A 15,156-nucleotide genomic window follows, 5' to 3' on the forward strand; every position below is an offset into this window, starting at 1 on the left:
GTAAGAGCGGGAGCCAGGACCCTCAGGCCCACCGGCTAAAAACGACTGGTATGCATTTCAAGGCATTGCAAAACATGTCGTCACGACCGAGCGATCAATTTAATTTATATGCCGCCGGGGCTTTAAAATGTAAACATTCGGCTCCGCAAAGAGGTCGGCGCTCTCGTGCACACGCCCGCTGTATAAACAGCGTGGAGCTGGATTCCTCTTTTTACCACGAGAATGTATCTTCCTTCTTTTGTGTCCCACTAAAAGGAAGCTTACGAGTCACGCATGTTGCCAAAACCAGATGCCCCTCGCGGTTTCATTTTGTTTTTTTACAGTTCTCTATGCTTCTATTTGCATCTACTATGCTAAGCTTGGTGTTGTGCTAATACTATGATGTGTACAAAGGAGATTTCCTGTGCTGGAATACATCTTTTTTACATGAAGATTAAAATCCCAATGTGTTGGTTTAGCTCCTTTTCTCCCATGAAGGAAGCAAGGTTCCCACCAACAGGAAACCGTTTCCTCATAATAACACTAGCAGTGTATATATATTACCTTAAAGGCCTTAAACTCTCAATGTGTGTGTGTGTGTGTGTGTGTGTGGGAGGGGGGGGTTTGGCCACTAGCCGTGTGGCCATTGGTGCTGGGCGGGTGATGTATGGTGGGCTGGAAGTAGCTGCCTGCTGCAGCTGAATACAAGTATTAATCATAGCTAATGAATCAAATCACTCGGCCAAATCACCAAACCTGTCACTTCTGTAGACGCTGAAACATACAGCAATGCTACCGCTTCAGACACGAAGAGACGCTGGGGTTAAAGGGTTAAAGGGTTAACGGGTAATGCACTGCCTTTACCTTTTATTTATTTTGTTGAATAGTTCTGGTATGCTTTCTAATGATGAACTGCAGGTGTGTGCCCTGTTGGTGAGGTACAGTAAAGCAGCAACGGTGTGTGGGCTTCTTCATACGGCTCAGGGCTACCACGCGGTCACATAACACTCGGCTACGTACATGAAGAACCAAACTCTTTGCCAGAGAGGGGCCGGAATGGAGCGATCGGACGCTCATATCATTCAGAACAGAGCGCAGACAGACCGACAGCTTCTTGGCAAAACGTCTCACATGTCAGCCCGAGAGAGCGAGCGAGAGAGCGAGAGAGCGAGAGAGAGAGAGAGATATAGAAAAGGAGGGATTGTCGGTGGTGGTGGTGATGGTGGTGATGCTCCTGGAGACTTTGCCTCAGTGCTGTGTGCTGCTATTGTGCATCGGTCATTGCTGGAGGCCAAGCCTGTCAGGACGGAGCAGCGTCTCCCCAGAGACCTCAGGCTCTCTGCAGGAATGCCCAGGAGGAAAGTCAACCCCAAGACGGGCAGCGGACGGACGGACGGACGTCACCGTGTCTCCGAGTCATCCGCGTTGTATTCATACCGCTCAACGAATGTTCATGGTGTTGGTTATCGTGACAGAGCTGAGCGTCTGCAGATACAGTTGGCTTCACACGGGACACAACACTGATTCATTAAGAAACGTCTTGGTGTGGGAGTATATACTCCCTATACTCTATCTACTCCTACGTAAAGCTGACACCTGCTATCTATCTGAAACAAACCCACGTGTATTTAAAATGTCTTCACAGGTCCAGTATAATAAAGCAGGTCTAACTGCTGTATACTGTCAAAGTAACTCCATCCATGGAGAAATACACAAGTCTATACGCAGAGTCTGTTGAACCAGACTCAACCGGAGGGTGAATGCAGGTATATTCAGACGGGCCGAGAGCTTTTATTGTGTTAACATTAAAGAATGTGACCGAGCTCTGGTAGAAACCCAAAGTAGAGGAAAGGAGCACGACACGTGTCCGTTAATGGCGCTCGGCCTCGTTGATAGAGATGGACACGGTGTGTAACGGAAGCAGAATCACTCCACAGTGTCACTTTTCTGTCGTTTGTTTGGCTCTTTTCTCGGCCTCCACCTCTTTCTCTCCTCTTTGTTTGGCTCTCTGTCTCTCTCCTTCAACTCTAAAACTGACTTGACTTCTTTCTACTCTTTCCATCTCTTTCTTTCTTTTTACCACTTGAATAAGGGCATTGAGCACAATTATGTGACACTAAGAATGTTGGATAAAACAAATCCTGGATTGTTATTGCCTTTGAGGCATACGAGGATGACCAATGTGTTATTATTATATCATTGTTATTAGATTAGATTATATGTAGATTACTAAGTGTTGGCCTTGTTGGAGAGGTCAGATATCTTCCACGGACATGAACAAAACATTCATTTTGGACCCATCAAAGTTTTTTTAAATTGTTTTTCATGAACTATTTAGGAAAAGCGATGCCTTTATTTCTATTATTACTTTTCTTTTTGTATCTGCACTTTTCTAAAACTTGATGTATTTGTTATTGAAAAAAAACATGCGTCTATATGAAAATCGATCAAATCAATAGAAATGTGTTTTCACATATTCATTTGCAGCGGTGTTTGAAAGGTGCGGTGACATTAAATGAACCTTCTTGCCTTCAGTTCTTAAGCCTTTAGACTCGTACTAAGAGGACTCTGCCCTCAGATTGAGCTTCGATGAACGTCGCCTCGCTGTCCCAACAGTTGACGTCTCACTTGCTCCTCTAGTTCTAGCAGGTAGAACTTCATTGCAGGTTCAACGTCCTTGGAAAACCATTTACATCTCTCTTTGGTTCTGCTGAGTGATCTCTCCATCGCTCCTCTCAAATGTTTACGAGGACAAAAAGGTGGAGTAGAAGACGACTCCAGGAAAACAATCCCTACACGGCCGACAAGTAAATCAGAAGTTTGGCCAGTGTGGGTGAAACGTTCATCACCTAGCGCAGAGATTTCAACAGCAAAGCAGCGCAGAGTAGAGCCATCTCCTCACAGATCCACCACAGGACTCTGGTGTCTGAAAGCAGGTTACACTTTGTCTCCAAAAGCAAACGCTGGGACAGAAAAAGACAAAGCGGGTCTTCACTGTTCAGCTGCTGCTTCGTGCTCTACCTGCACCAAATTCAGAAGACTGTGCCACTGCATTTGTTCACATTTTGGCTTATTAGCATCATTACTAAGACAAATTAACCAATTTCAGCAAGCCCTCCTAACAATCAGTTGCCGCATCAGTCCTGAATTGAAAAGTTCCAAATACTGGGTTTTCTGTGCTTTCCACCTGCTGATTTCAGTCATCCCAGGCTCACTTAAGGTGGACTGACCATTAAGGTGGACCAGCTATTCTCTTTTGTTTTTTCTTTTACACAATTGTCAGAAAAAAAGATTCCACGACAGCCAGTGTAAGTGACATTAAATCTAAAAAGAGGTCACGGCTTCATGTGAGTGAGTAATAGCTCATGAGAGGAAGCGCACTTTTTGACGCAAATCGCTGTGCTCCGTTAATTGTGTTGGTGAGCGAACAAAACCACAATAACTAACTGCCCGTTGTCTTTAGAAACCTGGCACGCACCCGTCTCTTTCACCTCATGGGGTATCGTTGCCTCACCTCTCTACCTGCCTCCCCCACATCTCCCCCTAGGACAGGGGTGTCCAAACTTTTTTCAAAGAGGGCCAGATTTGATAATGTGAAGATGCCCAAGGGCCAACGGTCCCTGCTGACATTATTTTAAACAATACAAGTTGCCTATACATACACTATTATTTAATAATTATATTTTCAATGACACAGCAGGGATAATTTTATTTTAAATATGATCTTTAAAATGTAGCATTCTGGTGCACTCTGAGAAGAAAATTAAGTGGTAAGACATTTACTTTAAGCAAAAAACTAATATATTATTCAGTTATTAATCAGTATTTCAGCTCTGGTTGAACAGCTGGATAGTTTTTTTCAATCTATTATTATTATTAACCTTTTATGTAGACAAAATCCATTGAGAACGAGGTCTCATTTTCAAAAGTTTGTCATTTAAAAACAAAGATAGCAAGAGTAGTGAGAACCATCGACTGTACAAATAAAGTGATTAGTTTTCATTGAACCCCGTTACTGTATTAACTTCCACTGTTACTGTAAAGCTGTTAGAATTGTGGCCTATCTTCTATTTGCAAATAATATGCATTCAATCCAGTTCAATTATTTAAATTAGAATGAAGAGTAAAGTAATAGCTGTGATATATACACACCTCTGCATTAGCAACCTGCTGAAATGAAGATACAGGCACCTTAACCCTCTCTATCATTACTTCAGGGCCCTGTTGGGACCGGAAGTACCCTGGCTGTGGTCATCACAGTGAACAGTGTCTGGGAGTGTGATGAGAGGGCACGTGAGCCCTTGTTACTGTAGTTCATCTCTTGGAGCAGAGGCAGCATTTAGCATACCCTGCCTTATCAATATTTCTAAAACACTGCGACAGCAGGAAGCTGTACTCACGTCTGTTTAGAGTAGACCTCCACCTTTATCCAGGCCCAGCTCCACCTTTATCCAGGCCCAGCTCCTTCACATCTCAGCCCTGCATCAAGCTGCGCTACACAAACAGCGTCCTCTCCCTGAAGCTCTTTGACCTCATCATCTCATCAGTATCTGGGCCTCATCATCGTGGTCTTAAAAGTTATTGTCACCACGAAATCATCCTCATTCTACTTTGAGTTACAAAAAACAACCTGCCAGCAGATCCGCCGGTGTTCCGGTTTAACGTTAACGAGTGACCGCGTGAACTGAACCGGGCATGTTTCATCGCGTTACGTTTTTTTTCCTCCTAAATCGCGATAATGACGAATGTTAAACAAAGTTCCGCATGCAGTGGACGTTATCCTTAACCGAGCAAGTCTGAACTGTAACGGAGGGAAAGACGGTGTAGACATCTTAACGCTGATTGGCCAAGACTCGACACATCAAAGATGTTTTATTGCGAAGATCACGTCATCACCTTTTTTCCTCGTCTCAATCCAATCTGAGAAACGCTGGCTGGCCAGATGACCCCCCCCCCCCCCCCCCCCCCTAAAGAGAAAACATCTACGGATCAGATGGATGATATATTTTCATTCAAAACCGCTAATTTCGCTGAAAAAGCAACAAGTTTGCAGGTATGCATTTGACTCGTGGGCCCGCGAAAAAGACCGCTGCTGTGTGGCCAAGTTATCTTGGAGTTGCTTCACTTTTCTAGCACGGTCGCTCTCTGATAGCTTGTTGAAGTATTAGCATGTTTTTTCTCGTAGTGTCTCTTTACAAATCTAGCGACTTGTTCATGGTGTTATTGGAGAATTTTCTGGTGTTTTGACGTTAAAGCACGTACGTTCTGCACTCTCGTGAACGAGCAGTAAAATGCACGGCCCGCCACTGGTTGTATAGAGACGGGTTGTATATGTTTACAACTCATAGCTCTACTCAATGGTAATAGAGCACTGAAAGATAAAATAAAAATAACTAGTATAAATCAAATAAAAAATATATTACATATAAGAGAAAATAATTAATATTTCTCTCTTTCTGTCTTGGCCAATCACACGCATGCATCGCTGGATGCCATGGAAACGACCGAGGTTACTTAAGGCCTCAGAACGTTCTGATCCTCACTTTGCATTTGGATTTCAACACGAGCAGAACAACTTTTGAGCGGAACAACTCTTGAGCTGAACACCTCTTTTGAATCTAAACTGTGGAGAGCCAACTCTTTGAGTTTTTAACTTCTTGAGAAAGCTACTTTTTACAAGACTTGTTGGAGAACTAAACTACTAGATCATCGTGGGCAACAGAAGAGACTGAAGATGGCCAACATCAACGCTAACTGGGAAGGTAAGTACGGTAACTGTACACGTTTGCATTTAATTTAGCATTTTTCTTTTGATTCATCCCCTTCAAACCATTTAAAGCATTCTCAGTTTAGAAATCAGTGAAACGTTTTGAGTTTAAAGGTGTTGACACTATATTATCAGGCCCGTTGGAAACAGACACTCGTGTAAACTGATTATTTGAGTGACAGAATGTCTTAAATGTGGCAGAACTTCTGTGGAATGTGTTCACAATAGTGTAGTGGTTTAAACACAGTTACTTGAAGGCATCAAATCTTCCTATTTTAACATTAAAATGTATATTATATATAACATTTTCATAAAAGGCTAAATGCATGCAAGTTGTGCACCATGGTAACCATATATATGGTTACCATGGTGCACAACTTGCATGCATTTAGCCTTTTATGAAAATGTTCCATTTTCAGAAATATACATTTTAATGTCAGGACGTAGCTACGTCATCAAACCAGGCCACGATGCGACCCTGAGTGGGTTTGACTGTTGACACTTGAGTTATTGAACAAACATCTGCTCCTTTTACTTCATCATATTACATAATCATTTATCACAAACATTTAACATTGAGATGCGCTTTGGTCGTTGTTGTGATATTTGGTTTTCGAGGGACAAGAGAGCAATCTGTTAAGTAACTGTACGGGGCTGCATGTGCGCGTGCTGCATTTCCCCCACGTGCTGTGATATGCAACTCATAAACCGGGAGAATAATAAGTTATAAACTAAAGAGGTTAGTCATGTTGGATTAATGTGGACACGTTTCACTGTGCGCCGTGACGCACGTAGTTCAACAAATACGTTCACATTGTTTATTGCAAGCCATTGACCGTTTCGTCCACACAAATGCAAAATGAACGTCTTTGTCCAGAGCTCACGACTACTCAACAGTCGGTTAATTGACCCGCTGACTGGGGACGTGGGACAAGCCCGTGCGTAAAAGCGCGTGGCCAGCTGCTCCTCTCACCCTACTCTGTTGTTTCGGTAATAAGGATAATATCTATAACGACAATAATAATATTTATTACTTTTATCATTATTAATATAGTTCTTTTGTTATGTGTTCTCTGTTCAAACTAACAGGCAGAGCTACACTATGTTTGGTATAAATGTTTAAAGGTGAACTCTCTTGCGTGTTGGGGACTTTATGCGAGTCGTGTAGTGCAGTCCTAGTTACTTTGGATCTGCTGTCGTCTTTTCTAATTTTAATTTTGATTATTGCTTCATGTAATCCAGAAATATTTCATGTTACGAAAAATCCTGACTGTTTAGATGTTTCCCTCTTAGCTGGTGTCGACCTCGCCGTTGAACGTCCTGCACAAGATGGCCTCCCTGAAGACATCCTCCCTGAAGACATCCTCCCTGAAGACGGCTTCCCTGAAGACGTCCTCCTTGAAGACGGCTTCCTTGAAGACATCCTCCCTGAAGACGTCCTCCTTGAAGACATCCTCCCTGAAGACGGCTTCCTTGAAGACATCCTCCTTGAAGACGTCCTCCTTGAATACGGCTTCCTTGAAGACGTCCTCCTTGAAGACGTCCTCCCTGAAGACGGCTTCCTTGAAGACGTCCTCCTTGAAGACGTCCTCCCTGAAGACGGCTTCCTTGAAGACGTCCTCCTTGAAGACGGCTTCCTTGAAGACGTCCTCCTTGAAGACGTCCTCCCTGAAGACGGCTTCCCTGAAGACGTCCTCCTTGAAGACGGCTTTCTTGAAGACGTCCTCCTTGAAGACGGCTTCCTTGAAGATGTCCTCCTTGAAGACGTCCTCCCTGAAGACGTCCTCCTTGAAGACGTCCTCCCTGAAGACGGCTTCCCTGAATACGGCTTCCCTGAATACGGCTTCCCTGAATACGGCTTCCCTGAAGACGTCCTCCTTGAAGATGTCCTCCTTGAAGACTTCCTCCCTGAAGACGGCTTCCTTGAAGACGTCCTCCTTGAAGACGGCTTCCCTGAAGACGGCCACCCTGAAGACATCAGGATTCTCGACGGAGAACAAGGTAATCTCCCGGACTACTTCTCTTCTGATGATGAAGAGGAACATGAGATTGTGCTTGAGCACGCCGCTTTGGGTGGAGGTCGGGTGCAGGTCGTCATCAGGGGTAACTGGATTCACGCGCGCTACTCTGAGGATGAGGAGGAAGAGGACGAGCCCGACTGGGAGAGCGAAGATTCTGGGTACGAATCCATGGGCCCCGATGAAGTAGTGGAAGGGGAGGAAGAAGAGGAAGCTGAGGAATTGATTGAACCTCTTTTGCCTCCGTCCCCAGTCTTCCGGGGGTCAGAAGAGTCCACCGAGGACAGCAGCGATGAGGACCGCCCAAGGCAGGTGAGTGTGAAGAGGAAGAGGAACGGTGAGGACGACAGGCAGTCGGCGCCCTCCACTTCAGGCCTCGGATCCTCCACGAAGAGGACCAGAGAAGAGGACTACAGAGAGTCGGCGCCCTCCACTTCAGGCCTCGGATCCTCCACGAAGAGGACCAGAGAAGAGGACTACAGAGAGTCGGCGCCCTCCACTTCAGGCCTCGGATCCTCCACGAAGAGGACGAGAGAAGAGGACGACAGAGAATCGGCGCCCTCCACTTCAGGCCTCGTTCCCTCCACAAAGAAGAGCCGGGCAGATGACTACAGATGGTCTCCACCTTCCACTTCAGGCCGCTTTTACAAAGGATTTTGGATGTCGGATGAAGACAGTGACTCGGATTGACACTGACAGCCTGTTTGCTGCAGGATTGTAAAACCTTTGTGTCTGGTAGGACTGATAAAGCACCAGACAGCCTTCCCTTGCGTCTGGCGGGGTTGGCGATAGGTAGCATCCTGCAGCAGAGCTTTTAAATATTGTTTCTTTGTTGATTTTCTGTTTGAGTAATAGTTGATGCTAGATGTAGAAACCAGAGGTAAGTTAATAGTAAATGGTTGTTATTCTGTTGTGTATTTTTCTTTATAAAGTCTAGATGTCTTTAGCAGACAAAGGTAAGTCAACATTACTAACAAAAACTAACTAATAAAAATTACTAACGTTAAGAAAAAGTTTCCAAGTCTCTTTTACTCAGGTATCGATGGCTGTAACACAGGAAGCAACATCCTGGATCGCCTAGACAACAGATGTGTTCATTCTGGACCAGATGAGAAGGATGGAGGACCACAGGACCAGCTGAGAAGGATGGAAGACCACAGGACCAGATGGAGAGCGGCGATCTTTCAGTCCTTCAGTGGGCTGAGTAAGTAATCCCTCACTACAGAAGTATCAGTAATAAGATTCCATCATTGAACAATGTAAAGGTCGTATAGTTGAGTTAAAAGTGTTCATCTCTTGTGTTTGTGTCTCACAGGGCAGGACTCCTCTGTGCTTTTGTCTCACTCCTGGGGCAGTTGAGAGTGGACGTCAACCAACCCATCATCCCAGGAAGACCCAGACCCACCACAGACCATTGAACCACTCTCAGCACCCCAGTGAGTCCGAGACCCAGTGAGTACAGTTACGTCCTCCCTGCCCCTCCACCCCTGACACCACCCGCTCCACCCACCAGCCGAGAGGACGAGGAGCGCCCCCTCCCCACCGGCACAGAGGACGTAGTTTGTCTCCGTCTGCTTCTTCTGTGCTGGTGGGTTTGGGAAGCTCCTCACACACACAGGAAGCCGTCAGCAGCTCTTTGCATCGGATCACAAACCAAGAAGCAGACAGACGGTTCAGGCTGAACGAGAAATGATAATTCTAAAAACCTCAAGGTCTTGCATTTGTCACATACGTATGTTCATGTGAACTGTACGCATACAAATAAATGTATGACAAACTTTCTAAATGTGTTCGCAGACGAAACAGCGGTGATCGGCCTCATCAGAGACGGTGATGAGTCTGCGTACAGACGGGAGGTTGAACAGCTGGTCCTCTGCTCCTCTATCACTGTGTGGTTTGGATCGGCCACCAAACAGGACAGAAAGAGACTACAACGGATTCTTTCCACTGGCCGTCACTCTGTTGAACAATAAATAAGTCATATTGCACTACTACCTCTGTTTGTACTACTACCTCTTTTTGTACTACTACCTCTGTTTGCACTATCACCTCAATTCCATTGCCATTGTTTATAGGTTTATGTTCACATGTGTATATATATATATATATTACATTACATTACAGTCATTTATATATATATATATATATATATATATATATATATATATATATATATATATACACTCTTTTTCTTTTGGATATATATTTATACTTATATTGTATATAGCTGTTAAATGTTTATATCTATATCTGTTCCCTTTTTTATTCTTTATATATATTTGTTCTTGTTTATTGTAAATGTGTGTATGTACATTGAGAGCGGAGTGGAAACCCGAGACAAATTCCATGTAAGCGTAAGCATACGTGGCCAATAAAGCTGATTCTGATAATATTTCTAATATATTTCAAAAATCGGACAATGTATGACAATTAACATACAATAAATATTGTGCAAGTGATAATTTAATATTTTGATTTTCATTTGACTCAAAGGCATTACTGTTAGTACTGTTAAGTATTGATAATCATAATATTACATGTTGGTATAAATAAAATGGGGAAAGCTTTAGATTACGGGCCGCAACGTGCAGAATAATTCTTCCCAATTGAATTATAACTAAATCATAAATAATTGAAATGTGTACTGATTGTTTACTAGTACAGAACGTAATGCCGCACACATGTAGGTGCAAGGGAACAAGATGTGACGTTAATGAATAAGGAGGAAGCAATGTGGGAACTTAATTAATTCATAAGATTATCATCATTTTTTTACAACACTGCTGTAGTTTATTTCAACATGAGCATATAGAACTGACCAACACTGGAGAGGCACAGATGATGACAAAATAAGGAACTACATAGAAAATAACTTCAAGGTACATTTGTGTTTTTACTTTGCAACAAACAGAGGTAGAGGTACAAGAGTACTGTCAGGTACATACTGTTGGCCTGGATAGATCATTGAATAATTGCACAGTATCAAAATGAAATTGTGATATGACACGGTCATCTTGTCATATCACAGTTACTGATGGGTACATTTTTAGGCAGTCAAAAGAACACATTCCCCGTTACTCAAATTCTGAGAGAGCTCAGTGAGAAAATGGATAATCTGCAAGTTCAACTTTAATTGTTCTGCTGTCCTCGATGGAGCAATAAGGGGGTTCAGATGGCTCTCCTATGACCCAAATAAAAAGACGTCCGTAACATTTTCCGATTACTTTTATTTATCAAAAATAGCGTCTTTCACAAATTCTAATCAAATACCAACATAACATGAAACAAATACCAAACAAATAAATCTCTAAACCAAGTGTGCAATTTATCATTTAACGGAAAATAAATGACTTTAACGTAATCCAAAATACCCATATTCAAGAAAACAGAATTTAACTACAAAATCACAGAATAAAAAGACAATAACCACTATTGTGGTTTCAGATTACAACCAACTGAATACCCTTCTGCTAACGTTACCTTGGACAAGCAGGACCGCTAGCTTGTCAGCTACGAACATCATGTAACTTAACCGATCATTTTAACAGACGTGATGTTATAAGGTCCCTTGTTTTTTGTTTTAACTTTTGTATCTGGAGTGGACCTCCTAGGGCCTAGGAGGTCCTCATAGTTTAAAAACCTCCGGTCTGAGGTTTAGCATAGCAATGGGAGCCCTGGAATTGGGTCCTGGTGTTAACTCTCAAGATCGATGCATTACTGTAAGAATCATTTCAGTCTGCTTTGACTGAGGAGAGCTGCTGTTGATTACAGAGGAAGAGGAAGAGTGTGTCACATTCACCTCTGAGGCTGTCACACGTCGCCATCTGCTGGCAACAGGCCTTCACTGCTACACAGAAATATCAAAGCAACCCACGAGCGTTTCTGTCAAGCTGAGAATTGAACTACAGCGCCGCTCAGTGGACAGAAAAGGAACCTCCAAATCAAAATAAATAAAAAATGTTTGTTTTTTTTATTGAAAAGTACTCTATAATGATGAATATTAAATATTGATGTTAAAAATCTATATTTCTTGGATGTTCCATTTGAGACAGCCACAGAGGGGACAGTAGTGTGCTCCATGTTTAAAGGGGCACTTCAACCATTTTACAAATAAAGCTCAGTTTACTTGTCATGAAGCGTACTGTTCATCGTTCTGTGCCTCTGGAGAGTGCAGTTGCATTTTGGGAAATGTAGGATCTAGCATTTTTCGGAGCTTGATCCATAGTAGCTGATCAACCAAATCAACCAAAAAGGAATAAGAAAATGCATGAACGTACAATAAAGAAAAACCAACTCGCACAACATATTGGTGCAGAAGGCCGAGTCTCTGCCACAACTTGGAATGAATGCAATCCAACACATTACCACAAGCTGTGGCCTTACGAACGACCAACAAACGTCTCACACCTTCACAGAGGTCGGGCGTATTGCAGGGCTGCTGCAGCGGATTGCATGATATCAAACAGGTGTTGCTGTGTCAACTAACCCCGTGAAGCAGCCAACCACTTATCACAGCCTCCGCTATTCCCTCTCTATACAAGGAGCTGTTTAGAGTGAGGAGGGTCCCCTCAGAGAGTCAGAATGAGCCCGGACGATCATCTGTGGACTCCTTTCACAAACACGGGGATGTGAGGACGATCGGGCCCTTTTTGGGAATTACAGCCAGTGGGATTACAGAAAAGAGGCCGCGTGCCTTTGCAGAATATGGAAAGCCATCCCGGTGCTTTTGACACATTTTGTCATCGGGGCGCTTTTAATCCAGTGATCTTTCTTTTTTTTTAAGACGCGATTTCCCAGCAGAGCCTCAGATGCTTCGGTACATAATGGTGCCGGCTAATTGTGCGGATAAATTCAAAAGGGGGGCTGGAAATGACTGGTAACGGCTTCACTGGGGGTTGATTTACCACCAAACGTCAGCCGACAGAATAACAATTCATGAAGGGGAAGAGCGGTTTATCGATTGGGTGGGACAAACATGATAGACTGCTGCACGTCTTCACTGCAGCTCTGGAAATCAATTCCTGTGCACGTATGTGTTGCTGTTGAGAGATGAACCTATTTCTTCCCATTAAAGTTCATTAAAATGATCTTCAGAGGAAAAGCACCTTCCCTGTCGTTACCATGACAGCCATGGTGTAAGCCTACAGCAGCCAAGGACCTACGAGTCTGTCGTGAACAATAAGATGTCGCACTTCTTTCAGAACCACAAGAAATGCTTTGGAAATGCTTCTCTTCTTCAGACGCTGCTCAAATAAGTCACGGTTCAGCTCATTATCTGTTAACTAGGAACTGGTTTGAGACAAATTAATCACGAAAATTTAATTATTTCTCTTCTAGACATAAGAACCGGAATTCCAAAAACATGCAGGAAAAATGTAAACAACCCACGCACACACACACACACACACACACACACACACACACACACACACACAGGCGATGGAGACGTGCACTCACCAGTCTGTGTGCTGATCGTCAATGACCAGCATGATCTTGGGCTTGCGTACGACAGGTTTAGGCGGCTGACTGCTTCCTGTCGAGGCTCCTTCCGCCGCCGTCGCCGCCGCTGACTTGGCGTGTGCAGCGGCAGCGACGTTCTGGGCCATCTGAGCGCTCTTCACCACGCTGGAGAAGGAGCTGAGGAACCCGCCCGCGCCAGGAGCCGAGCCGGAGCCCGAGCCCGAGCCGGAGCCCGGTGCCGGGGCCGGGGCTGGGTTGGAGGCCGGGGGCGGGATGCTCGGGGGCTGCCGCCTCTCTGTGGCCGGAGAGGCGGGGGAGGAGGTGGAGGAGGTGGACGAGCCCGGAGGGGTCGGCCTCTGCAGGTCCATCATGTAGCCGTTGGGCAGGTTGGCCACGAAGCTGCTGTCTGACAGACGCCGGCGGAGGTAGTTCATGGTGGTGGGCTGGTGGGTCCGTCAGGCCAGAGGAAGTTAGGGGGAAAGAATGCCGGAAATCCTGCACAAAGGAGGGAGGGGGGGGCAAAGGACCTGTTCAAAATCAGTGTTTCTAACACATTATGTTATTAAGATAAATGTTGTTTAAATCCATTGAGGCCCCTGTTCCGCATTCTGAAAGAGTAGATGAAGAAGGTGTAATGTGCAACGCCACCCAAAGCTTTGATGGCCCACTACTGTATGAAAAGGGCCACGGTGAGGTTTAAGTTAAATCCACATATTTACACATTACGTAATGTTACGTGTGCGTAGCGAGTGACGATGCTCAAGGCAGAGCAGCTGTTGGTGAGAAGTTTGACAAGCTACAGTATGCGTGGTCGTCCCTCAGGATTCGAGTTTGTTACACACACACACACACACACACACACACGGTTCAGATGGAACTCGTTAAACACGTGATGCTTTTCTGCTTTCAGAAGTTCACACTAATTAGCGAACGTCAGATCTGAGGTGAAGAGTCTGCGAGATAAATGTCAAGCTCAGGAAGGTGCAAAAAACAAAAGCTGATAAGACTATTATCAGAAACCGCCGGCAAATAACTCAGTGACGCGGCGGCGATGGTGCAAAGTTGGAAGCGGTGATTCACAGCTCACGTCTTTGTGAAGCAGAGAGAGGAAACCGTTATGTAACGCAGCGTGGAGGAGAAGACACATTCCAACAGATTCGCTATGAAACTGCAACGAAGCAAGCGTGCCAGCGGAGGGGGAGAGAAACCCTTAAACCTGATTTAAACTAGGGCGCTCTCATAGTAAAGGGAGCTCGGGCTGGGATGAAAGTGCATTTCTTATTGAGGCGTCACGTCTCAGGCGGATGTTTTGCAGCGGCGTTCTTCCCAGTTAAAGGGGGGGGGGGGGTCTGAACAGGAAGCGGGGCAAATGTTTCGTCTTCACACGTTAATGGAGGCTGACGGTCGCCATCAGGAAGTCGTGAGAGTTGTAGCTTCTGCCGGAGCATCTGTGGGCAGGACTATCTCCTGATCATCGCTGTTGTAGCAGCAGTGGAGTAATGTTTCCAGTACTGCACTGATTCCCAAAGGGGGGGGGGGGGGGGTCTATTTTCTCTCAGACTGAATTAGTTGCAGCAATGTGTTCCCCATTAACCGGCAACGTTAACGGGATGCATTAAAGTTGCGGGGCATGAAACCAACTCTTAAAAACGCTCCATAGAGCCAAAGGAGCTAAATCTGAGGTGTCGTCACTACGAATGAGCCTTTAAACATCCCATAAAGTTAGACAACTCTTTCACTTTAAACCGCTAATACATACATATTGATTAGTGCAGCTTTAAAACAGATAAATAGCGACCGTTCTCAGTCATTTGCCTCAAGAAACGGGACCCTGTAGTTTATGAAATAACTACATTTCGAATGAAATACTTGACAAATGAGAAATAGTTATTTTGTGCTTGTTATTAATTGTATATCACAATCTCGATATAT

At 44.4% G+C, this 15,156-nt stretch overlaps 1 protein-coding gene across 1 annotated transcript in view; it reads right to left on the bottom strand.

The window, feature by feature from the left end:
- The window catches only part of syn3 (synapsin III), a gene marked incomplete at both ends in the record, with an annotated part of 85,303 nt that extends 71,645 nt beyond the window's left edge, over positions 1 to 13,658 (bottom strand). Inside the window, one exon of the mRNA XM_079183746.1 lies at positions 13,222 to 13,658. Coding sequence (XP_079039872.1) covers positions 13,222 to 13,658 — 437 coding nt within the window. The remainder of the gene's footprint in view (positions 1 to 13,221) is intronic.
- Between the last annotated feature and the right edge of the window lie 1,498 nt (positions 13,659 to 15,156).

This window comes from Pholis gunnellus, assembly GCF_910591455.1.
Source record: "Pholis gunnellus genome assembly, chromosome: 22".
Taxonomy (NCBI): domain Eukaryota; kingdom Metazoa; phylum Chordata; class Actinopteri; order Perciformes; family Pholidae; genus Pholis; species Pholis gunnellus.